The sequence below is a fragment of the Drosophila tropicalis genome, unplaced genomic scaffold (assembly GCF_018151085.1).
Source record: "Drosophila tropicalis isolate 14030-0801.00 unplaced genomic scaffold, ASM1815108v1 contig_859, whole genome shotgun sequence".
In the NCBI taxonomy this organism is placed as follows: domain Eukaryota; kingdom Metazoa; phylum Arthropoda; class Insecta; order Diptera; family Drosophilidae; genus Drosophila; species Drosophila tropicalis.
Window position 1 is genome coordinate 5,646,780 of NW_027173353.1, and position 27,852 is coordinate 5,674,631.

The following is a 27,852-nucleotide window of genomic DNA, read 5'->3' on the forward strand; positions in this document are numbered from 1 at the left end:
GATAACAGGAGGCTAGAAAACTTTTGCCTCATCCAAACCGGTCGAAGCAACAGTAAGCCAAGTCAAGACTTTCCCACACATTCCCCCCATGGGTCTCTCTATCCGACCATAACCAACGCACTCGGCTATGCGTGAGAGACAGAAAGGATGCTGTGCCTATGTGGAATCTAAGCCAACCTGTGGTCTTGTGAGTGTATTAAAAATACATAAAAAAGGACCTCCTATAAATTGGAAAGACGGAGTAGAGAAATAGCAAATGTCAGTTGGCTCAACTGCCTGCGCTGTTGCAGATAAACAAATAAACTAATTAATAAAAAGCAAATAATCACAAAAAAAGAAAAACCAAACACCGAACAACAACAGTGCAAGAAGACAACAAATAAAAAAGAAAACAAGAGTCATAAATTAAATAGAAACAGCGAAAATTACTTACCCGAAAAAAAGCAAGAAGAAAAAATGAGGCGGTAAGCAGCAAGTGGCATACCGTGTCTCTAGGACTCCTTTAATAAAAACAAAATTTGTCTCCTTTTGCTGTCTGGTTGTCGATTTTTCTTATTTCATAGCATACACACGGGCGCAAGGCAAGAAATATATACATATATAAAAAAGCAAAAGATGGATTGAGAGGAAAAGGGAGAATCGGAGCTGGCGTTTTTGGTGTTGTTGCTGGTGTTGGAGCTGGTCTGGATATGGATCTGGAGCAAGTTGGTGCCAGCACGAATAATCTACTAGCGATTTATTTCTTGCTGTCGCCGCTGTTGCCGTTGCCGATGCCGCTGTCGCTGCTGCTGTTGCTGCCGTCGACTCCTGCTGCTATTTTTGTTACTTCTTTTTCATATTTGTGCTTACTTTCAACTAAATGCCGACGTTTCGGCGGCTCGGCTGCCATTTTGCCTCATCGTCTGGTAAGGCTCGTGTTGATTTCGTACGGTGTACCGACGCCATTGCCATCATCATCATCGTCCTCGTCGTCATCGTCATCGTCGTTGCCGTCGTCATTGTAGTCGTGCGTTGTCCTTTGCTGCTGTCGGTTGTGTCCATGTTCTAAAGACTCGAGCGCGCGCTCCTTTTTTTCGAACTTTTTGCCACATTTCGCCAACGGTTTTTTGCGCGTTGACGACACCTGTGCACTGCTTGCTGCTGCCACTGCTAATGCTACCTATGTACCTCATCCACTTATAAAGTAAAGTACGCAAATTTGCACGTAAATTGCGCTAAATTATCTACACACACAAACACAACAATTTTAGCCACGCGCGGAGTTTCTTTCCGTGTGTGTGTGTGTGTGTGTGTGTGTGTGTTTTGTTGTTACTCCTCGCTTTCTCTCTTTGTCCCATCAGAACGGAAAAGGCAACTCATACAAAAAAAAAAAAAAGAAAAGCAAAATATAAAAAAAAATATAACAAAATAACCGCTAAGTGTTTTACAACTTGAAGGCGTTAACTTGCCCATCCTGAGCTTAAGTCTCTAAGGACGACAAACAACAGCAACAAGAACAACAACACTAGCAGCTCTGATGCCAAAAAAATATATATATATGAATCTGTGTAAGCATTTTTGGCTGAACGGTCAATGAAAAGGCCCAAAGGCCTCTTCTGAATTCTTATCTCTGCTTTCAATTGGCCATCATTTTACAACTAGTCTATTGAATTTCAATGATCGTCTTAATAGTTTTAAAAAACAGTGCCAAAACCTAAAGTTTACTTTACATCATATAAATTTAACTTAGAGCTTCAAAACATCTGAAAACAACATGAAAAATCTCAGTTTATAAAATCGCGTTTTAGACTATTCAAACGTTGCTTTATATAGCATTGAAACCTTTCTTCTCCTTTCTTTCCTTACTTTGATGTGAACTATTCCTTTAGCTGGGTAATTGCCATCCGCCGAAGAAAGTTTTCATTGCACTTAAATCTGTCGGATTTTCTTTATTGTTCTTTATTGAACTTTAAACTGATGGGCTTTAGGTTTTTTTGTATAAACAAACTTCTTTTAAGTTTAGACAAACATTGGGTATTTATTTTCAATATGTTAGTTACAATATGTTAAGCCCGATTTTATGTTAATTTGGCAAAGTATTACTACTATTAACCTATGTCACAAATTAAATTTGATATATATTGCCCATTAAGAAAGGGTCAACGGTACGCATACGTAATATTAAGACTATTTTCTCATGACCCTTTTCGATTTCATTTGCAATTTATCTAATCAAAACTAATCTAGATTACCTGAAATAGTTCGTATCGTTTTGTGGCCCTTAATGGTTTTGATAAGACAAGAAATTTTATTTGCTTAGCATTTTACGTTAATTTTTAAATGGTTTAATGATATTTCATTGCTGCCATCCAATGTTGACCATGTTGTTTAGGCCTTTGAGGCATGTCAGCAGGTGACATTACTCCATCCGCAAGGCTTTGCAGCCCGTGCTGGACACATTTTGTTGTTTGTCAGCATTAACATGTTTCATTTTGGCTCAAACTTGATACCTTGCTTTGTCAGTGTGGATATGGAGGGCTGTGTGTGTGTGTGTGTGTATTAGGAGGACGCGACAGTTGGTCGTGTGTTTGTTGTTTTTTTCTTGAGGGCCACGCATAAATTTTAATAGTTTTCCTATGCTTTAAGTGGCCCTCGAGCTATGGCTGGCTGTCTGGTTTTTTTTTTTACTTTTTATTTTTGTCTTCATGGCCCATTTAAGTCTCTTTTGCTTGGAGTTCCTAAAAATAAATCTTCAGCGGAATGCTTATCCTTCGTGAGGGCTTTTCAAAATGGAAAATTAATATTTCACGTACGAAAATATAGACAGACAAGTATATAAACCCAAATATATATACACTCACACGTACATACATGCATATGTATGTATGTATGTATGTGTCTATGGATGGGCATTTTTGTTGCCTTGTTTATTTGCGCCGTAATCATATCCGAATATGGACTACCTATGCAGGTATACATGTATCTTCTGTATATGTGTGCTCCTTTGTGTGTGTGTGTGTGTATGAGGGGCATTTTAATTTGCTTTTCCATTAGCGCATTCCATTTTAATTAAACTGGCAACTGTCACGTAGCTAGAAGCAGATCGATTTGTTAGACATTTTGTCCGTAATTTGCCTCCCATTTTCAACATTCTGGTATTTTTCGTTTTCTTCTTCGTTGCTTCTCTTAATTTGGCTGGTTTTCGAACTTCCAAAGGGAAGTTGATAAAGTAAACTTTTCCAAAAAGTTCAAAGTTTTTTTTTTTTTTTTGGCAAATTGTGGGCCAACCGCATGAACACATTTCAACCAGAAAGAACTTTTCGATATGCTTACTTACTTAACTGAACTACAAGTGGAGAACTGTGGCCACAAATTCCAATATTAATTTTGTTTTGATCAGGAACGGACTCAAAGGTACACCAAAAGGGTTGCGCCTGGGCTTTTCTGGCTACCTCATACTCTATAATACTTTAAGCCGCAAATCTTTATCATTATTTATCTTGAAAACATTACCAAAGATTTCCGACTAGGCAAGCCAAAATCTTTGGTAATTCCATTATAAGTTCACTTTTGGGGAGGAGCTTCATATAAATGAATTCACCTCTGACTCTTGAACACTCAAAATCTGTCTCTCAATTGAAAGCATCTAACTGGAAGTTCAGATAAATAAATGTTGGCTTTAGATATAATTTTACATTTATTGCTGAACCAAAAAGTGCACACAAACTTTTGATACGCTTTGAAATCAAATCTTAATTGGATGAGGATATTTTTTTCTTGTATTATTTTGGGGCTTAAAAAATGCTTTAACCCTTGATCCATCTATTAACTTTTATGAAAATCACTTCAAAGTCCAAATTAAACCTTGGGCAAAGTGTTTATGTATCGCTTACATTGAACAAAGTATCTAAACGATTTATGTGCAATAATATTTTCGTTTGGCCCTAACCAAAAGAAGGGGGAAAAGAACTGTTGGCATAGTTTGGTTGCCGAAAAGTTTTTTTTCGGCGCCTCGATGACTCTTAATTAAACGTATTTTAAGCGTTATGTGCTGCTTCAACTAACTATGTTTGTAGGTAGCTGCCTAACTAAAACTTTTTTTTTGTTAGACTGGGGCCGATGAAAACTTTTTCAATCGATGCCAAACAAAAGCTGAGCCCAGCAATTGTGCCCCATAGAAATTTGAGTGGAAATTGGCATGTTTGTCTGCTCTTGAAGTCGTTAATTAAGTGATTGTTTGATTGATGGTGATGGACAAGTTTATCTTCTGTCTATATCTGGTAATATACACACACACATACATACACACACACACTTACATTTATCCATATTGTAGCTAAATTGCCTAGAAATTCCAATGCTTTGATAGGGCAAATCCGTTTTTGATTTGGTTTTCATTGTTGTCAGTGTAAATGGCTAAGCCTTTTGCTGGCCACTTAATTGGCCACAATCTGCATGAAATCTATTAACAGCATATTGTTATTTTAGTTTTCCCTAAGCATAGCTTCTAGGACAGAAATCAATAATGTTCTTGACCTTGAAATTGATATACAATTGGGTGAAATATTTTTTGATTGATGAAGATGGACCAAAGTGGACATATAAGTGGAGAAATATGTATAAGTGGGTATATATTTTAATTCAATGAAGTTTTCTTTGATTGAAAGGTGTTGCAATGTCTTGGAAAAGATGTGTCTACTTTATGATTAATGATTAATTTGTAGGTATGTATATTAAAAAGTCATCAGCATATTTATTTAACACTTAAAGTATGCAATAAATTACTTTTGTTTTTTAATATTTAAGAAGATTAAACATAAAAATATTAATACCAACATGGGGATAAAGATTTTTGAAGCAAAAGAAATATTTATCCATATTTTGATTAAATATGTTCAATAAGAAATAGCTGCTTAACATTTGGTTGATTACATTCTGATATCAATTTCCATTGGGTCGATCAATTATTGCGACTAACAAGACAATATTCAAACAATTTGTGAATTCAATTAACTCTCCTGATTAAATAGAACGAAATATTGAGAATGAACACAGACAAAGGTACATATGTATGTAGCTCAGTCCACTCGATTGCCATGGAAAATCATTCCACATTACGCATACGCACCGCATGCCAGTTAAGTTCTCTCTGGGAAACTAGTTGGCTGTAAATAGGCAAATATACAGGTAAAACCCACAACACCTACACAGCGATAGAGATAGAGATAGATAGAGCGAATCAACAACATGGCTGAGCCACATAATGCCAAACAAGAGATCCATTGAGTGACAGACCATTGCCTTCCTTTGAGATATTCGAGTGGAATTACCCTCATTCATTAGGCAGCATTTCATTGTATATGCACTTGGAGAAAATTTGTCACGGGCCTAAAATCGGGCCCGATGTAGTCCCGAAATTATCAAAGATTAATTTCTATCTTCTTATGAGAGTAAAAAGTTGGATTTCAAGGCCAAACTTTTAGTGTTTATATTAATATTAAATACGTTACTTGTCGTAGCTACATGTTGTCCTACCTCAATCGTTTTCATGCGCTTGCCTTCTTACTCGTACTATGTTTAGCTGACTGTGTGGCCATCAGTCAGTTGGCTGGAGTTTAGTTAGTCAAACGTTTTGTTACATTTCATTCCCAGTGGCGGTGTTGATCTAAAAATACAGAGACTACTGCTAGCCAAAGTATGTATGTGTTTTGGTTCTGTGGGTGTAGCTCACATAGCAAAGCTTGTGTATCCATGAGATATACGGCCCACTGGCTCCGGCTCCGGCTTTGGCTTTGGCTTTAGCTGGAGCTGTGGCATGTATGTGTCTGTGAGTTGCTGCTACTGGGCTGGTTAGTGTGGTTGACTGACGCTGCGCTTATCTAATTATAGCTTCATTATGGTATGGAACTTCACGACAAGGATTGAGTTCAAGGAAAACGGAAAAAAATTAGGTTACTAAAGCTACCCACCTAAGGCAGGTGTTAGCTATTTAGTTTGAGGACAAATTATTCACTTGCTAGTTTCATAGTCAACAAAATAATCATCATCGTCGTCATTGTCATTATTATCAAGTTGACAATTCTATGTAAAAATTTTCACACACATTCATAGGTGCACACGCACACGTCAGTAGGAGGAAACACTCGACCCACACACGACCCACACACGACCCTGTGATTTGATTTTATTTGATTTGCCTTCACATTTTGTGTGCTTTTTCACTTCGCTTTTTTTTTGCTCTTGGTTTTATTTTTTTTGTTGTTTTGTTCGCTATTGACGCTGATTGAATACAAATATAAACAAATGGCGCTCACCTGCATGTAAATAAAAGCTTTAATACATCAACAAATAATGGCATGTCTGACAGTCAACTCAGTTCTTTCTGCCTCAATGTTCACCTTACCTCATCTCATACTCGCCATGACCGAACATCCGTTTCCTTTCGCTTTCGCTTTTACTTTTTATTCCATTTCAATGTTGGGGACAAAATTCGATTTTTAACATTTTACACTTTGATTTTGCTGCTGTTGTTTTGTATTGTTCTTGTTCTTGTTGTTGTTTTTATCGTTGTCCTTGTCATTATGTGATTTTGTATTTCAAAAACTCACACAATAGCAAATGGAACAAGGCTTGGGGTAATCGGAGCAGGGTGGACCTGGGGGTGGGTTTAGAAAGGAGAGGATTCGATTTCGAATTGGGTGAGAGGGAGTGGCTACCTTTTTGAACAACAAACAGCCAGCAACAGCAGCCGCCTTTTGCCTTGAAAATTCCCCGTAGAGCATTTGACTTTAATGGCGTTTGGCGTTTCAAGTATATTGACATGTTATGATGCGTGGCCAAGGCAAGACACATACAAATACAAAGCACACACGCACACACAAACACATGCACACACATATCTATAGTTTTATACGCGCTTCGTGCGTTGCGTCTCAAAATTTGTTCCCTTTGTCTTCTCTTAACTTGTATACCCTTAAAAATGGCTATATTTATTTTCTATACAAATTTGCAGCCGCCAAACAAAATTTGGAACCTCTATAAGGGAAAAGGATTTCCCGATGTATAAAAACATTTAGTTTAGACTGTAAGAGACAAAACCAACTACCACTTACTTTAGTCTAGATTTTCTAATCAGCTAAAGGGTATAGAAATTTCTATATAGAAAAGGGCTATCCTTTCCCACTTTAGTGTTTGTGTGGACTCTGGGTATTTCCGGCGTCTTTTACTCTACTCTATCCTTCACATATTAATTCAATCACTTTGGTTGCATGTGCCACATTTTGTGAACATCGATCGGTTCATCAATATCTCGCTTTTTGGCTTTATTATGGTCTCTTGCACACATTTATGAGTTTTCCAGTTTGAACATTAAACTTTAAAGTTCCTTCCCTTTTGTGGGTTTTTTTTTTTTTTTTTCTTATTTTATTTTGGGTGTCTCTTTTTGCTTTTTGTATTTGTTGGTTCCACAAATCGTAAACCAGACACAAAAGCCTCAAGCCCAGTGGGATATATCTGTTGTTATAGTGGTTTGATTTTTTTCATTTTTTCTCTTGGTGTTGTCCTTTCGTTTTGTATTGTTTCTCGTGATTTTTCATCTGCTTGTTGCCTGTCAGCAAAAGAGAAAGCCAATTTCAACGCTGATTCTGTTCCCGCTCAATATCCAAAACCCATTTTCTGTATTTGAGAGCTGCCCCGAGGTAAGACATGACTGCCAGTTGAGAGGTGAATGGGCAAACACTGTCTGAAGTTGTTTGGCGGGGGCTGGGTTGGGTAGATGACCTTTGCTGACAATCGGTTTCCATTTCTAAATCGCATTATATATGCTGCAACAATAAAAGCTAAATTGTGCTTTCACACACACACACACACACACACACACACACAAACACAAAGACATACAAAAAGATAAAAAAGATACACTCAAAGAGGGAAAGCATCAATATGGGATTTCATATTTGTCTGTTTAATATTTCAGCATGACCGTGAAAAGGATATCAAAAGGACAAAATAATAAAAAGAAAGAAATAATATCCAACAGAAATAAAAATAAAATGAAATTAGACTATGGGGAGCCAGAATTGAATTGATTGAAATAAAGCCATGAAATATAGTTACTGCAAACTATTGAATGCACTTTTCTACAGACAAGTTGTCAACAGACAAACATATAAGTACATACATATAAATTTGTATTCATATCGAGATTTGTCTATGCATTCACCTAACCATTCTATTTTCAATATAATAAATCATTTATTTAAATGTATTTTCAACTTTTTGTATGCTTTCAGTGTCATAGCAAAACTTTCTGTACATTGATAGAAAATTGAAACTTTTAAATGAGTAGTTTAACATGCCAAACGAATAAATCATGGGAACCCAACCGAAGAGGGGTAAGAGGTACAAAACGAAAAACAACAAATCTGTATTCCACTATGTAACCTTATAACCCACTAGAATAAATAGAGAAAGCACAAAATGAAGTAGACGAGCAAATGGCAAATAAATAAACAAAACGAAATATGGCAAGAGATATTCCTTTTCAAATGTAGCTCTCAAGAATTAGATAACTATGCTTTAAATTTATTTTAGTATCTTAATTGTTTGTTGGAATTTTGAAAAAGTTATTGCTTTTATTTGAAAAATTTGAAAAAATATGATCTGGCTTAGATTCTCTATTTAAAGACATGAAGAAAATCATTACTGGAAACATAATTTGTCTTGACTTTTGGAATGAATAAGTAGTCAGCTTATGATATATTAATATTTTATAATTACTAAACAACAAAATATTAACTTAAAGATTACAAGTTTAAACTTAACAGAAAAAGAACTGCTTTAAGATATTTTTAACTTTAATCGCTTTTAAGCCTAAAAGTCGATATACCAGCCTAAAAAGTTGCTTCTTTTTTGTTGTTGTTTTGTCAATACTTTTAGCTTATTAAATGTTTATTTATGGCCACGATGCGTGGGCAGCCCTTGCAGCACGAGCCATTTGGGAACTGCTTAAAAAGAGAAATAAAACATATGGAGTTAAGCAACAGTCGGGGTCTGGTTCATCAATAAGAAATATGTGATACATTAATTCTATATGAAAAAATGAGAAAGAAGTGAAAAGTCTACCATCTTCTCTTTAAATTATACAATTTTTGTCATTTAAATATATAATTTATGTACATGTATGTATGTATGTATGAGGGGGGAAAAAAGCTGCCTTAATCAAATTCAATTTGAGCGAAAATTATGTAATTGCGTCTAATGGTTAAAGATGTACATAAGTAAGTCAGAGAACAGAAGTCTTGGATACCAATCAGATATTCATAAGTATTTTAGCTACCAACAGACAAAACTCGTATATAGAATGTACAAATATATATGTATGTATGGGTGTAGCTAAATAAAATAGGTACAAAATTGCTGGCATATTAGGCATCAAAATGCCATAAAAATGTGCTGGCATTTATACACTTGAGTGTGCTTGGGTAAACTCCATAAAATAAAAGTCTCGAGTAAAAGCAAGTGAGACAGAGAGAGAAAAAGAGAAACAAACACACACAAAACGAAACGAAAGACACGCAGAGCAATGGTGTTCGTAGCAGAAATGTAGCATACTTTTTGGGGGCATATTCAGATATTGAAGATACTCGTTACACTTACACAGCCACATGCATGGCTATGTATATAAATGCAAATGGCAAATTGACTTTCATTGTGGATTTGGTGGGATGAACAGATGGTGGTAGCTTCTGTATGGGCTGTGCAAAAGGCACAATGTCAAATTCAATCGCCAACAAAGGTCGCGCACTTGGCATGAAAAGGCCAAAGCCATCGACATTGACTATCAACAACTTAGGTGAGTGACTCGGCACTGAATGTCCCAGACTCAGACCCCGACCCAGACCGTGCCATGTACGTGATTTCATGCTAATTGTTTGGGCAATGCAGGGCCAGCCACTTGGATGAAGTTCTGCTTCAGCTCTATCCAGCAAAACCCACAACTAAACGCCGCAAAAAAGGAAAAAAAAGCAATCATACGACAAATCGAAACATTGACTGAAAAATGCTCTGTAAAGAATTCTCCTTTGAATGTAAAGGGAAATGAAAATAGGAACAGACAAGTCTCGTCATCTCTCTCGACTTATTAATGTAGCTGCGGCACTAATATACCTCTTTTATTTGCTATTGCCACAGGGTATGAAAGACAGTTTTGCAATTTTGCGCTTCGTTTGTCAATGTCGTCTCAGGAACTTCTACGTTTATTTCTCGACATTGCCCCTTCATGGGGCCACACAATTAATTAACGCTAATGAAGCTGGGCACGAGCATGTGGGCGTGGCAAGGCAAGGCGAGGCATTTCGAGCCAAAGTTGTCGCCCAGTTTGTCTGCCAAAGTTTTGTATTTGTGTTGCACCCACTTTCTACTTTTACGCCTTCTTCGTTCTCCAAATGCAATCAGTGGCAACTACGTCCCGCTCTCAACATTATCAGACTGAATCTAATCGCTCAAGGTCTTGGTCCATGTGGTAGCTGCAGGTCGCACTGGCTGCTCAATTTGCTGTCAGGAGTCTATGAAAGCAGAAGAGGGGGGAAAAAATATAATAAACAAACAAACAAAAAATGAAAGAAAAAAAAAAACAGGCACTCTTGTGCCAAGAGTAGCATCCTTCTCTTCATTCACTACTCCCTTCACCACCTGCCTGCCTGCCAGCCTGTTAGAAACAATCAGTACACAAAAAGTAACAACAATTGAGAAAAATACTTTCCTGTAATTTGTTGGTTTTGTTGTTGTTATCATTGTTGCTGTTGGTTTTCTACGTTATGCCATGCCATGGCCAGAGAGTCCCATGTAGCAGCTACTACAACAGCAGCAGCAGCAGTTTGGTTGCCTTTTGTTTCCCATGCCCGTGCTCTGCATTTGTGTCGGTGTATGTGTGAGTGAGTGTGCATGTCTTTGTGTCCTTGATAAGGATGCTTCTTTTCTATTGTTAGCTTGGCATTTAGAAAAAAAATACTTACATCTCGCTCTCTCAGTCTCTTTTTTCTCTTTCCCGATGTCTATCCCTCTTTCAACCATCTTCTTTTACTATGTTTTAAAAGCCAGCGGCTTTTTGAAGTGTTGTACTGCCTACTGCCTATGTGTGTGTGTGTGTAGGTATGCTACATGCCTGCACGTGCTCTAAACCTGCCCCACCCTGTCGCTCCCTTCTAGCCTCTTACTCATTGCACTCGGAAATAATTTGAAATGCAAAATCATGCGGAAGGCAGGCGCAGTGCGGCAGACATATGTATAAGAAAGGCCACCTGCTCACTGACAGCTGTTTTACTCCTGCTTGTTGTAGTTGTTTTTGGGTCGTCCTAAACACACACACATACACACCTCTCTCACACACTTACTTACAAACACGCCCACGTAGTGGCTGGGCAGTCGTGCGTATCTTTCAGCAATTTCATACATACCCAATACCCCAAGCTAAGCCCAATGGGTATTACACATTTAGTTAAACTTATTGTGATTTCCTTCTTTTTTTTTTCTTTGCTAATCTATAACCTATATATTTTTCCATCTAAAAGAGGATAATATAATCTTCTTCTGAATGATAAATCTTGTTCTTCAAAACGACTATGAAAGGTATCAACTAGGCGATCTAAATCTAACTAAAGACTTCTGTCAATGGCTGTCTAATGTGTCAACACAATATTATAAATATTCTGGCATGTCCCCTCTAGACATGGCACCCTGTTTGCCAATTAAAGCATAACAGACACGTTTCGGTCGTTATTTTTGCGCCATTATCAACATTCAGCATCAACAGTGGAAACTATGCCTTTTGTTTGCATATTCCGTAAGTAATTTCCTAATGCTGCAGAAATTTATTTTAATAAATCCTTGACGCTGCGTGCATGTATGTATATGTATACATATATTTTTTTTTTTTTTTTTTTTGGTTTTTCCGTTCTTTCGTGGCCACAACTCTCAAGTGGCAGACGCCAACATTACTCTGACGCCATGGGTGTTAACAAATTTTACACTTTTACTTTGGCTGGCTGGAAACATTAACATTATGAATTATATAAACAAGAAAGAGCCGCAAGCAGCAGGATAATACGTGTATATACACTTTACACATATTTATTAATATACCTACATACATATACCGACATACATATACTCAGCATAAAAAGTGCAAATATCACAGAATATTCCATGGCTGAGAATGAGTATGAAACGAAAAAGAGGCCACAATGCAAAAGGTATGTGTGTGTCGGTACCTGTCTATATATAGCCGCCGTTTATATATATACATACATACATGCTTGCATTCAACTATATCCTTTTTGTGTGGTTACCTGGCAGAAGGCAGTATCTAAAATTAATTAAAAATTTTATGACTGCATGTTGGCCATGGCCAAGTCTTGATATCTGTCCTCAGTAGCATTAAATTGGCAGTAAACAATTAGCCAGACTAAGTTAACCAAATATATATGACATAAATGCATTGCCGGCCTAAATTGTCGACATTTGATTGGATTTTATTTTTAGAATTTATTGAAAGCAATCAAGGCTTAATAGTTAAGAACTACTAACCAACTATTAACTAATAAAAACTCTCAGTCAGGATACTTAGAAGTTAAAGTTGAAGAGAGTCCAACAGCATGGAGTATAGAGAGATTATTCATTTTTAAACATTCTATTCTATGTACATATAATATATAGTAGTAGTTCGATTCGGTATTTGAATATTATAAATAAGAAGCTTAAATTTAATTGACATACTTTGCAAATTGCTGGCCATGTTTATTTGTATGTACATGACAACAATGAAACCACAAAATTGGTAATAGTTGCATGTGATTAAAAAATTAAATTATTAATCAAAGACTATGCCAATAAATAGTTATTTTTGTTATGCGATAATCAAATTTAATGAACATTTATTCATTACCGAAACATAACTCAAATGTTAGACAATAATTAAATACATCAAATACATTTTCGCATTGTTTATATTTGTATTGAAAATTATGTATGCATGACATATTTATTTATATTGGCTAATATTAGAAATTTTTATTCAAATTACACATTTTATCTTATCTCAGTCCGTTGGCAACCGCAGCAATTGAGGTTGAGGTTGGCCTTTCTGTCAAAATTTCAACAAAAAAAAAAAACAAAAAAACAAAAAACGAAGCAAATATCCTTCAAAAATGGAGGCAACGACTTTGATATATCCTATAATTTATATCGCCTACACACGAGTGATATAAACGGATATAACGACTTGTCCTTTCAAAGGGCATTCCAGAGGATATTTAGATAATCTTAGGTATATCATCTCTAACCGTTGATCCTACAGATATAGGGTAGCAAAATGCCAACTAAAAATGGTAATCTATTTTGTGGGAGTATGTAAGCTGAATTTACAAAGGAATACGGCGAATGCTGCTGGAAAAAAATTTATATATGTAGAACGTAAGGCCAGAAACAATGCAAATTCTTCTAATGCTGCAATTTAAAATGTAAATGCGACCGAGGCCAAGACGAAGACTCTCTCACACACACATATATACCTCTAAATAAATCCAATATGTATGTATATTTGTACATATGTATGTAAGCCTCTATATGTAGTTGTTACTGGTCATAATCAAGAAAAGTGTATGAGGGTGGAAAACCGGGTAGATGAATAATTGAACTTACACTTCCGCCGTTGGCAGCTGATTGCCTGATGGCTATGGCTTCGGCTATGGCCTCCAACTCCCCCGCTGGCAAGGTCATGGCCTGACTTTCATGTAGATTCGTTACATTTTCTTTGTCCCTTTTCGTTCCTCATTTTTTATACCCTTGTCAATTGGGTATATTAATATTGGTTAAAGTTTAGTCGACTAATGAGCTTGAAATAAAGATTTAGATCTAAAGTAATCCGAATAATATCCATCTTTGTAGTTAAACATAGGAGAGGTCCTTTGGTTTTTGAATTTCACTAGGATTTTTTGTTGTACTTAGAGCTGTGGCTGAACTGGGAGTCTTTAAGTTGTTTACTTACTTTACACCATCATGGACGAATCTAAGGGAGCAGTCTGGGTGGTCGGAACATACCCCAAAATGTTGCTATTTCTAATCATTGTCGCTATTCCTAGTTAGTTATTTAACTGATGAAATGCCCCCCTAAATAATTTGCAAAACACGAAAATTAAACATCTATTGCTAATAAAAATGGATTGATTCATTTATAGCGAATCCTTTAATATCTTCGAAAATTGTAACTTTGATTCCAAACTAAACTAAACTATGTAGATATATTTATAATGGGTATTTAATAAATATAATTAGCTCTTCGCTTATTCGTGAGTTTTCATTACTTCGGCCTCTGTTTATACGCCTTTCTTCGAGACAAATTGGAAAATTTACACACAAGGCTTTTTATTTTGCTTTCTTGAAATACAAAAAAGTTTTTTGCAAGGGTATACAAAGTTTGGCTCAGCCCCATTGAATTTTTTTCTTCGTTCTGTTTGGTTTTCTTTACCTTTCGTATATTTGATTTAGTAAATGGTCGACATAAACGAAGTTAGCATTGCTTTTCTTTTCATATATTGTTTTGTTAAGTTAGTGCTGCCAGTTTAGCTGTTTTAAGGCTAGGAGCCAATTATGATATATGCTCATAAGTGTTGCTCTGAAGATGTTGAAACAATTTTTTGATATCTTTTACCAACTTTTTGTCACTAGAAAAAGGCTAAAACATAGAGCTTATGTCATTCTTTTATCCCGTGGCTTTACTTGTGGTCAATGTTATTTTTACCATCGTTAAATGTGACAGCACTGATGCCAATTGTTATTTTCCCTTGGTTGGCCATTGCGTTTGACCGCAGTCAATTTATCTTTGCATATTTTTAGGGGCTTTCGCTTTCGTTTTGTCTTCGATTTGTTATCCAGTGACAACAATTTGCGCTTGATTTCATTTATCCTCTCTTTTATGTCCTCTTCTTTGTTCTGTTCGTTTTAGCACTCAATTAAATCGGCCATATTTATATATACATCGAAACTTGAGTCCTAACGGTCATGTCTTATTTATAATTCCACCAGTGATAAATGACTTAGTGTTTTGTGTCTCTTTTTGGGGTAGGAGGAGGAATTATATTGTGGCCTCTGCATTGGGTCACTCAATTAAAAAGCAATGCGTGTGCTTAAGTGTTCGTTTTGTTTTCCCTTTTGCGTTTTCCTTTTTCCACTTTTTTTTTTTTGTGTTTTTCTTTCTTTGTGTGAACAACCCAAAACTCCTCTCGATTAGCGGGCAACAAGGCAAAAAGAGGAAAAAAATCTTTATTCCTTGCATAAATTAAAAATTAATTAAAAGCTGAACAAAGTGTTCAAGTAGATCTTCTGCTTTGCACCCAACAAAGTAATTAAAGCTGACCATCAATCTGTGTAAGTTTATGTGTGTATATGCCAAAAAGACTGACCTTTGTGATGAAAAACGTTAGCCGTAACCCAAGAAAAAACAAAAAAAAAAAAAAAAAAACATGATTCGCTGACTTGAAAAGGAATTTGCTTCGAGTGAACCTGTTTCTTGTTGTTGTTGTTTGTGTTGTTGCATATTTGCTGTTGCTGTGGTTATTATTATTGTGTAGGCTAAAGTAAAGATCAACATCAGCCGTTGTGGCTTCTTTACCCAATGCGCTCAGCTGTAAATAAACACGGCTAAAATTCAAATACACAAAGAATAAAGAAAGAATAAATAAGTTAGGAGCAGCTTGAGATACCGGCCAGCCAAGCAGACAACCAGACAACCGACCATTCATCCATTACACCTCAAGAATACATCTGGGGTACAAGACCATCAGACAGACACACACACACACACACACACACACAAATACACGCACACGCCAAAAGGAAAAAATTGAATCACAAAACAAGTCAGAATCTGAATGAAGCGTGCCATGTTGTCCCCACTGACCCAATGACCCAAGTTACCCAAATCCTTACAGTGGCTAACATGGGGAAATGGAGAATAGACGAAATCATTTGATATTTAAAATGACTTTATTGAGAAATTCAATTTAGACCAAGGGAAAAGGTTTGAGAATGAGCAATTATTATTTAATAGTCCTTTTCATTGGTCTGGATCCTGTTCAACTTTTGATAGTGAAGAAAAGCTAATTAATAAACTAATATCCTTAACAGAATAGTATATAGTATATGGTGTACACTTTCGGCTTTCATCCACTGTGTCTGGCTTTGGCTGACTTTGTAGAACTAAGAAAATCCCAAAGGCAAATACGCTCAACTAAATCCCAGATACTTTAGCAAATAATAGGCAAAGAAAAAAACTGCAGAAGGTTCTCGGGCAGATTGATTGGAAGAGGTAGGGAATTGATATTGAGAATGAAGAATGGCCACACCTGATGATGTTCATTGTACGCGGGCGACAGGTATCGAATTTCTGACAAAAGATGACTCTCAAAGTGGAACCGCTGGGCACTTGCGGGATGGCTGCCGCCCAGATGTTATTGTTATGGAAGGTTGTCAATGCGTTTGACAAAAGCACTTGCCAGACCAAGGAAAGGTGAAGAGATGGGACAGCAGAGTGTATGTATGACTTATTTCTTCCTTTTTTTTTATTGATTTAAAGTTCACTTCAACCGCACGCGGTTTGCCTGAGTGAGTGTGGATGTCTGTAAGTTGTTGTGAGTCAATGTCTGTATGTGTGTGTGTGACATATTCAGAAAAACCGCACGAAACTCATTTCCCTAAAGGTGCCACAAAACACATTTCTGGCAGCTCTTAGCCGGGTTCGGCATTTTCTGTTTGTATTTGGGAGTTTACTTAGTTTTGGGCCCGAATGGGAATTATACATACATATGTATATACCAGTTTTTTGGTGTAATGTTTGTTCAGTCAGCACACACACACACACACACACACACAACGTAAATGGAGAAAATTGCCCTTTGGCTATATTACGTGGTATATTGGCACTAGACCTGCCTGCATCATTGAATGCCAAGTATTTGCCTAAAACTCTGATGGCTCTAATAGCGGCCGAGTCGAGTATGGAATTTGTAAACTGGCATCGATTACAAGGCAGAAGCAAATTGCCAAATAAATGTACATAATTTGAAAATTGACATTTGCTAATGATAAGCTTGCTGCTGTTGATGATAAAATATTACCCAAGCTATCCCACACCAGAAAAAGAGAGCTTGGGTGAGGGATTCTGGAGGGATAGCAACAGCAGAAGCAGCTGCCGTCATCAGGAAGGAAGCAAATTTTTGGCGCAAAAGGAAATTTCCCTCTCACAGCACAGAACGGCACAGACACATTGACGCTGTTTATGGTAAATTAAACCAATTGAGTGGGATTACGTAGCTGCTGCTGCCAGCCTGCTCCCGACCATCTTCTGCCCGCGCTACATTGGCTAAATGAAAGCATTGGCTCTGGCTAAGCACTTGGAAGTGTTTTGCTGTGTGGGTTTCAATTTCATTGTCTGTACGGTCTTTGTATTCACAGAGCCTGCGGCTAAGCAATTTATATACGTACGTATATATATATATATATATATACTTATATTTGTATATATAGGTATAATAGAAGAATGTGTATTGTAGATATACAATACTCTAAATACCATCAAAGACTCAAGGTGTTTATGGGCTTAGCTTCAGTCTCTGAGATTTGCATGTTCTACAAATTGTTCTTAGACACTGCCCGCAGGACCATAAAACTCACACAACCACACACACGCACACTGATACACATTGCACACGAATTCGTCAGGCCATTGTGCGGTTCATTAAATTGCCATAACAAATGTTTCATTGATGCAAATGTGACTAGAAATCAAATCATAGAAATCGCAATGCGACAATCAAATTCAAAGACTGAAAGCCAAAAACCATTTTTAGAGTTGGCCAAAGCCATTGTACACTTAGAGAAATTATACAGCATATCACCAAACTATGGTGTATTAGAGAAAATTGTAAATAAAATCTTAATTAGTTATTAGTTTATTGCATACAAAGAAAGATGTAAATAAGTTTAGTGAAGGAATTTTAATATTAAGCAAGTTTTTAAATTTTATGGCCAGTTGTAAAAATAATTTAAACTTTGAGTGTATAGAAATAAAACAACCAAAAATAACTCATTATTTTCAATTGCAGGACTTGGCAACAATAAAAATAGTCATCAATAGTCGACAACAACAGCATCAGCTATAGCGAGAAAGGTCAACCAACATGTCATCCATCCTGAACGACCATTGCCATATAATGAGAGAATTATTAACCATATAGTCATTCGAATAACTACATTGGATTCTGGGACACTCAAACCTTCATCAGCAGCGAGCGACTTGTTTATTTTTATTGTCGTGATTATTATGACACTTTTACGAAAACTAGCCATATCAGCAGCAACAACAACTACAACGACAGCAGCAGCAGCGGCAGCAACCGCAACAAACCGAAACAAAGCATCGGAGGTTGTGTCATTAGGTTTATTCACATCGCAGTCGCAACCATTACACATGCCGCTGCTGGAGGCATCAACGGCCACACATGCAAGATATTTGAATTTCATTGCCGAAGGCCTTATTGACGATGGAGCTGGCGGTCCTGGCAGCGGCAGTGGAATCAGCGGCAGCGCTGTCGGTGGCAGTAGTAGCGGCAGCTCTGCAGTACCCATTGAAGACGTTGTAGCTGGAACTGGCCAGGATATGAATGTGAGTGCTGCCACCGCCGATGATGACGATGGCAACACACACTTGACATTTGTCATCGTCAAGTGCTTCATTATTGGTTTCATAATACTGGCTGCCATTCTGGGCAACATGCTGGTGATTGTGTCCGTTATGCGGCACCGGAAATTGCGGTGAGTCTGCGGTGGGTCATTCTTTGAGTTGGTGACAAAAACAAACACAATGGCCCATTGGGCCAAGAGCCGTTTGTCTCTCAGTTGTCTCGTTTATTTATCGTTCTGTTGAAGTTTGTCCATTTCTATTCTGTTTTGTTTTCTGTTTGTCCTCAAACATAGTCTAAAGGGTTTATTCACTCAGTCGAGTGGCTTGTCATCAGTTAAGTGCTTAAAAACTTCATTTTTATCTTCATATGTTGTGCAGAATTGCAATACAAGATATGTAGATGGAAGTAATAAAAGTAAAGGCTTAAAAATATTTAAAGAAAAAAACAGAAAATGCTGAACTACAATACGTTTTCTGTTTATATAATGAAATAATTAATTTATTAATTTGTTGATGGGCTTAGGATATTTAACGGCTAATTTAGCTCTATAATTGTTTGTTAAAAACACCTTCAGCCTTGCCGCAAAATACATTCAAATCTTGAATGTTTAATGGCCAATGAAATTAATTAGTAATCAAATTTAATTATCAAGCAAATAAACGTTTGGCAAATAACAAAAAGTGGCATAAGAAAATCCAGTCATTTTCAGAGGATTAAAGTCGTTAAGGACTTTTCTTTACGCAGAAACCAGAAAAAGAGTAACCAAGTTACAGTAAGTGAGCGTTAAGCTCCATTTGAAAATGCTTCGCTTAAAGGCTTGTTCCACCCACTTGTCGAAGAACACTTTTCCAGTCTAGTTAAAGTTGAAGTCTTTAATCCATTTTTATTTTATTCACACATAGTTGAAAGTTTGTTGTATATATTGTGGTTAACATGTCGTATAAGTAATATTGCATAGTTTTATGCGAAAAGTTTGTGGCTTATTGTCAACATTTTTGTTTTGTTTAGTTTTTTTGAAGAACCAAAAGAGAGAGATACATTCACGGCTAGGGTGAATATTTGTCGGCATTTGGTTCTGTTAACATTGAATTCCTTGCCCTCAAACCAAGATGACATTGTCAACAATGTGCGCTGATGTTTTTAACTGTCAAGGACATGGCTTGGCTTTTTCTTGGTTCTTTTTCGTGCATTTTTTTCTTTTTGGGCTTAGGTATTTTGTTTTGTTTCTGTTGCCTTCTTTTTTATTCATTGTCTAGCAATTTCTAACAGTTGGCCACAGGCCACGGTCGCGTTAATCTAGGTTGTTTTTGTGACCATTAATTTGTCATCATTTATCATATTTTCAGTCATTTTTGCGTGTCAAGCAAAAACTCTTCTCGTCCGCTAGCCCATCCATAAATATATATATGTATATATTATATATTTTTTATATAGATACATACATATATAGCTTATAGATGGAGGGAGGCGTGGCTAAGCATGCTGGCAGTGACAATGTTAAATGTTAGATACGTGCGTAATTACATTAGAAATGTTAATAAGAAGCAAGCATAAAAATATTGTTGCCTACTTAAGAGGTCAACGCGTTGGCATTTACTTTATGTGTGTGGGCCCATATAATTTGTCAAATTTATGAATTGAGCGGCGTGTGTTATGCTAGGTAGGCCCAACCATCATCATTTTGTACGTGTTTTTAGCCGCAAAATTCATAAGCTCATGAACATTCGCTGGTGGCATAAAACACAAAATAAATACAACACAAAACCGTCTGAAGAAGGAAAAGATGTAACCCCGGGACATTCAATGTCAAGGTAGGGACTATTAAGGTAGACCCAAGAAAATGTTGCCGCCTTGACAAAGAGAAAGAACACCTGACATTTGTATTAGTACAAGTGTCTGTATGTGTGTGTGTGTGTGTGTGTGTGTGCGTTTGGGCTCATTTAGCCCCACCAGGGCCAGGCAATTTGGTATCTGACCCTGACTACGTCTATTTTATGTTGCCATTTTTATCTCAACTGCGTTGTGCTCATTGTCATGTGCGTTTTCCGCATCATTTTCACCTTTTCTGCCTCGCTACACAGTTTAAATCATCATCATGGTAAATTAAGCTTAATTACAAGCAACATGCATAACCACTTTGAGAACCCATGTACACATATGTATGTATGTACATATATCTGCCTAACTTCTCTTCCCACTTTGGTAATAGAAATACCTTTCCCCTTAAAACTATAATTATAATTGATTGAAAAATCAATCAATTTTACAGTCTCTGCAATTGAATTAAATATTGTAGTAGGGGGACAACAAAAAAAAAAAAACACGCAATATCAAATTAAACTTTTAATAGGATGGCAACTTTCCTAAGTTCTTGCCAAATAGAAAAGTTGCCAATTCATAATTGTAATCAAACTTGACACCAATCAAGCTAACCGTACACCCAACCACTCGTCCCTCCATCAACAACAACCTTCCGATTTTGTCTCCACTTTAATCGGCTTTCGAGCAACGCCTCAATAGCCTTCACTTTTTTTCTCTTACTTTTACTTGTTTTTGCTTTCTTGATGTGGGTACTATTGCGGGCTGCTTGTGGGTGGGGGTGTATGTGCCTTATTCAGCCTGTAGTTAAAGCTTACCGCCAGCTGTTGTCTGCGGTTGGATACGTTTTTGTGGTCGTAATTAGGTTTGCGGGCGGCAGTTGAATGTCCTGGCGCAAATGTTAAATATGAATGGAAAGCTTGCATGCCATCATTCTACTCAACAATTAAATGGTAAAATGTATAAAAGATAATACAAAATGGCAATACAATGAAGTCGAATGACAAATGAAACGTCAAGAATATCTTCACTGAAATGAAACGTTTTAAAAATTGATAATTTTTCTGTTTCAACTTAAAAGTAAGCCTCCATTATATGCCGAATACCTCAAGGTGTTTCGTCTCAGACTTTAAATTTAAATTTTCACTTTGTGAGAACGCAAACCTTTTCACATTTCGCTCAGTGTATATTTCACTCCTTCTTTGGTGTTTGCCTTGTTTTGTCATGGCATTTTTCCATTGTGTTGCGGATTCACCGCATGCAGATAATTGACTTAACATTGCGTTGGCTGCGGTGGTGTTAAACTAATTATTAATTAAGCCATTAAAACAATGAAATCCACTCAGACAACCGCAGCGATAAACGGCGGTCACATGCATGCCTGAAAAGTTTCATTTGCCTTTTGCAAAAACCACACGGAAACCGACAGATGATAAGTGATTTGGGATGAGATTTGGGGCTTTAAAATGCTTAATACTTGAAATTGGATTTGAAACTTTTATGGTCTAACTGAATGACTGACTGCACTTTTCACATTCACTTTCGTTAAGCTGATTCTGATGCTGATGCTGACTCTGTCCTTTTATCTATCTGTCTCTCTTCTTTTTTCTCTTTCGTTTTACTTTATTTTATGTTATATATACATATATATATATAAATATATGTACATATGGATGCAGTATCATAACCAACTACTTTGTGGTTTCCCTGGCTGTTGCCGACATGCTGGTTGCCCTGTGTGCTATGACTTTTAATGCTTCCGTTATGATATCGGGCAAATGGATGTTTGGCTCCCTGATGTGCGACATGTGGAACAGTTTTGATGTCTACTTCTCTACGGCCAGCATAATGCATCTCTGTTGTATATCGGTGGACAGGTACAGTACCCTTTACCCATTTGCTCATTGGTTTTACTAAAACAAAGCATATCATTTAATATTCCATTTTTAATTCATTAGATATTATGCCATTGTTCAGCCACTGGACTATCCCCTCATCATGACGCATCGTCGTGTGTTCATTATGCTGCTAATGGTTTGGCTATCACCAGCATTGCTATCATTTCTGCCCATCTGCTCGGGCTGGTATACCACTAACGAGAACTGGAAATATCTCAAGTCACATCCGCATGTAAGTTGAAACTAACTTTGCTAAAGTTAAGCAATTGTGGCAAAGAAAATCTAAATAGTTTTATTTGAAACATGACAACAATTATTTATTCATTTTGGTTACCACAGAAGAAAACATCTTCAACAGACTTTCCTTAAATATATTTAAGACTCGTTCAATCTAACTTCTTTTGAGTGATTTTTGGTTCTTTATTTGGCCAGGATTAAAGAACAACTCCTTAGTTTTGTTTGGGTGCTTACCTAAGGTTAATTTTTTATAGTTTTTCAAATTTATTTTCAATTCTTTTAGCTTCGTTTAGTATTCATCACTGATTCATTTCATTTGTTGTTGTGTTCTTAAGTTGCTGTAGTCTCTGCATTATTTATTCAATTTTCTGGCACATCTAACTAATAGAAAATTCTAATTTAGTTCAGACACTCTCGTGTGTGTGTGTGTGTGTGTGTAGGGTAAATCTACTTTGCATGCATTTTGCATGGTAAACGCCTTAGGAGTGGGGGGCCTTGGTTCATCTCAACGGAAATTGATTTATGTATGAGTATGCCTCTCTCTGCCTTCTCCCCTCTGCCTTTCTCTTTCTATGTGTCTGTGTGTGTTAGACTTTTACGCTTTTCAGTCTCAGAAGCGATGACAGGCAGCATATTTATTACTCCATTTTATTGGTTTGTTCTTGAAAATATTTGCCAACTGTTGCTTTTTGACTGTCTCCAGCTTGTTTGCGGTTATCATTGCGCAATATTCTACAATATATATATATATATATAAATATATAGTATAGACAGTGCGTATATAAGCGAATACCAATTGTAAAAGTGAATATACATAATGCCACTTGCCGCTGTGCAGGCTGTGAATTATTTTCGCTTCGTGGTCTTCGCCAGAATTCGTGACTGGCTGGCTGGCTGGCTGCCAAGCAGGGATGCCTAAAAACAAAAAACGAAAAAAAAAGAAGAAAACTTATTGAAAGCCCTTTGCATACATTAGCATTCAAGTTGGGCCTTAATTAGTTTTACTTGTTTATGCTAATAACAAGCAGGCACACAACCGACAATTGACTTTTCGTCCTTCTGGTCTGGAAAAGGTAATCTGATTAAATCACTTTGTTGTCATCTTCGTTAGCATCTTCGTTGTTGTCATCGATTTTGGCCTTCGACAACTAATGCATTGCATAATTGTGTTTAGTTTTTTTTTTTGCCATCACTTTGCCTTGCAATAATTGCATTACGCATACGCCACGTAAACTGTTTGTCTCTTACAGATATGTGAATTTAAAGTAAATAAAGCATACGCCATTGTCAGTTCATCAATGAGCTTCTGGATACCAGGAATCGTCATGCTGTCCATGTACTATCGCATTTATCAAGAGGCGGATAGGCAAGAACGTTTGGTCTATCGGTAAGTGCGGATGCAATGGCATCAATTAAACTCTAATTATCGTTACATCCGTTTGAAACAGATCCAAAGTGGCTGCCCTTTTGCTGGAGAAGCATTTGCAGATTAGCCAAATACCGAAGCCCAGGCCAAGCATACAAGTGGAGCAATCGACCATAACCACAATGAGACGGGAACGCAAAGCGGCTCGTACCCTGGGCATTATAATGAGTGCATTTCTCTTGTGCTGGTTGCCATTCTTCTTGTGGTGAGTTGAGTAATTAAACTTTGGCAAATACATCTACTTTTCTATTATTCGAACTCAATCAATCGACAAGGCAAAGAAACTCGAATATTTGTATATGTAACTCCTTCTTCCTTCTCTTTGCAGGTATATAACTTCCACTGTATGCGATAGCTGTAAAACACCGCGGATTGTTGTTGGTATTCTATTTTGGATTGGTTACTTCAACTCGGCATTGAATCCAATTATCTATGCATATTTCAATCGCGATTTCAGGGCTGCCTTTAAAAAGACACTCAAGGTGAGTGTTTCTAGTTTAAAGAAATTTGGTTTGAAACCAATGACAATGCAAGTATTTAAAATGTTCTCGATGGTATTCCTATATTATTTGTAAATTGTTGCTTTAATTGGGCATAAAAATCCAAATCCAATTCTTGCACCTTTTGCCTATAGACTTAGTTAAGAACTGCTGCTGCTGCTCGAGCAATGGAAAGGGATAGCACAGCAACAATAGCAACAACGGCAACGGCAACCGCACCATTGGCAACTGCTACAACCACTGGCAGAATAACAACAGCAACAACAACGAGCCGAAGAGCCACTGCCATAGAGTCTGACTCTCAGGCTGAACATATATTTTGGTAGTTACATATGTAATATATATATGTATCTTGTCTGCATTGGCAATCAATAACCAATCTCAGTAGTGATAGCTCCTCCTCTTCAACGGAAGAAAGTCTAGCGCAATGCTTTTGTTCGCCTTGTGGCTGCCAAACAAAAAAAAAAAAAATATGAAAACTTGTATTAAAAGAATCTGCACGTTTTTTTTCTTCTATTTTTGCTATATTGCCTTTTGCTTGCCTAATCTGCGACTCTTGCTCTTTGACCTTTGCTCTGTTGCTAACTCTGTCTATCTCATATAATACCTCCTTCTCTCTCTCTCTCTTTCTTTGACTCGATACTGTCTCACATCATTTACTGCTAGTATGCTTAGTGTAAAATTGGTTTTATTCTCTAATATATATGAAATACTTGCTTACTTTCATCTATTCTTTCTACAACACGCACAGCTGGCCTTTTCTTTACTGATACATTGCTTCATGCCCAACAAACGTTAAATAGATGCCCAAAAAGTATGCAACAGAAAGCATAAAATGTAATATTCAAATTAAAATGAAGATATCACACACAAATAGAAACCGAATCCCCACATTCATATGTATGAGTATGCACAACCGCGCACAGTTCTTTTTTTTTTTTTTTTTTTACACAACCCAACGAAGTCCTTTCTGTCTACAATAAAAACAACAAACTAGCAACACCAACAACACCAGCACCTGCCATGTGAAAGCATATGTATCCATATCTACACACACACACATGGGCGTAGCAGGAAACTAAGAAATTTTAAAAACAATTTCACGTATTTAAATAAAATTAAAAGTATAGAGTACTCAGGAGTATATCTATTTATCTAAGATATAGTGAATATATACAAATCTTATATTTGAGAACAGAATTATATATTTTATTATTATAAACTTCCATTTCTTAAAGTCTGATTCAGGGAATTAAGGGAATTTATTAATGCGGCTTTTCATTGAGAGTATTGACAACATTTTGCCTACAGAATTCATTCGGCATGGAAGGACATTGGGAAAATGGGAGAGTTAATCCACCATAATCCTTCTTGGTTTCTGACTACGCCCAAATGCTTACATATACACCTACATTTTGATGATGAAATGTTATTCCATTTCATTTTTTTTGTTCTTTCATTCTTTGATATAACATAAAAACAGACACTCGCACACAAACAGATACACACACACACGCAGATATACCCATTCATTTCTATGAATGCGGCCCTTTATTCCGTTTAGCATTTTTTTGTATTCTTCAGACCATTTTTTTCATTTTCATTTTTTATTTTTTTCGGAAAACCAAATTGTCACAGACATGTGCTTGGGCCGCCTCCTGTTGCCTTCCCACACTCATACTCCGCTCCGCTTTCTGTTCTACTCTCCTCTGGCCTGTCCTTTAACCTTTCCTGTGTGTGTGTGTGTCCCTATGTCTCTTTTTCATGGCTCCTGTGTCGTCGCCTGTCCCCAACGTCGTTTAAATATGCTTAACCTTTAAGTAATTTACGTAGTAAGCAAAAAATTTCTTCGTTCTACTCTATCAAATTTAATGTACATACATACACACATATCTATATATGTATGATGTACATATGCATGGGAGAGCCTACGCCCTATGCGCCAAATGTGTGATTTTTGTATATAAGTATGTCTTATGAATTTCTTACAGAGCTGCTGTCCCTATGCGTTCATCAATTGTCGCGACATCTTTCGTATGGGCGCCGGTGGCGGAGGCGGCAGAGACCTTGTCGGTGGCATTGGACGAAGAGGAACAAATGGCGCCAGAACTGGCTCTGGTTCGGCCGACATGCCAAACTGTATGATGAACTCCACGGCCTCATCGGAGATACACATGAGTGTGATGCGGGCCCGTCAGACATATGCAGTGACTGTAACGCCCACTATGGATGCCATGGCTGAGCAGCAGTTGCATCCTTTGTATACCAACTAAATTCTACAATGCTCTTCGATTTAGTATCTGTGTTTGTATGAGTGTGTGTGAAACCTAAATCCTACTACATATAGTAAATAGTAAATGTAGATATGTGCATGTCTATAACTAAGAGTGTTCGAATGATTCTGTATGTGTGCGTGTGTCTCTATGTGTGTGTGTGTGTGTGAATGCCTTTCAATAGACTTAGTTATGTGGGCTTGTTCCGCTTCTCACAAAATCCTGGAAAAGCAAAGCTTCCACATGTTACTCCTTTCACAATATCCAAGTGAAATTTCAATCAAGAATTTAACTAACAGAAGAAAGAAAAAAAAAAAAAAGAAGAACTCGACAATCCCACAGAATAAATAAAGCCTTCAAACAAAAATACAAAAAATAATAAAAAAGAGATAAAGTAAATGGAAAAATATATTCATATACCTTCATTATGTATTGATGAAAATGCTAACCGAAATCAACCAAAAATAATACAAACGGCAGAAGGTCGCGATGTGGTGAGGTAAATATTTACAAAGTGAATTTAAAGAGTCAACAGTTTCGTGCAACATTTGATTGGCATTTAGAGAATTGTTTATAATTATTACATTTACATATACATATATATGAGATATAATATTGTACTGTATGTTTGATATACGTATATAAAGAAATAGTTACATACATTAACGTTCATGTGTGTTTGTGCTTGTGGTTAGAATTAAACCAAAGATATATTTACCTACAGCTACAATTTATGAGGTAAATTTAATGGGATTCAAATAAATTTATTGATTATTGGTTAGAGACAATATGATTTTGATCAAGTTCAAAGAACAAAATCAAACAAAATTAGAGCAAAAAGTAATGATGCATGTATTAAAATATATAAATACATATTGTCTCATTTGTGTAGGTATTGAGTGCACGACTAACATATCCATGGGGTCTATTAGCCATTGTAATTATATATATATATATATGTAGATGTATACAATATGCATAGTC

General features: G+C 36.7%; 1 protein-coding gene across 1 annotated transcript; it reads left to right on the top strand.

The window, feature by feature from the left end:
• The first annotated feature begins 1,171 nt into the window (after positions 1 to 1,171).
• On the top strand, positions 1,172 to 27,356 carry Octbeta1R (Octopamine beta1 receptor). The gene is made up of 9 exons (XM_068296378.1): positions 1,172 to 1,183; positions 8,271 to 8,372; positions 18,138 to 18,846; positions 22,214 to 22,411; positions 22,493 to 22,664; positions 23,920 to 24,056; positions 24,118 to 24,300; positions 24,424 to 24,577; positions 26,587 to 27,356. The coding sequence occupies exons 3-9, from the start codon at positions 18,356 to 18,358 to the stop codon at positions 26,866 to 26,868; spliced, it is 1,617 nt and encodes a 538-aa protein (XP_068152479.1). The 5' UTR covers positions 1,172 to 1,183; positions 8,271 to 8,372; positions 18,138 to 18,355; the 3' UTR covers positions 26,869 to 27,356.
• Positions 27,357 to 27,852: the final 496 nt, after the last annotated feature.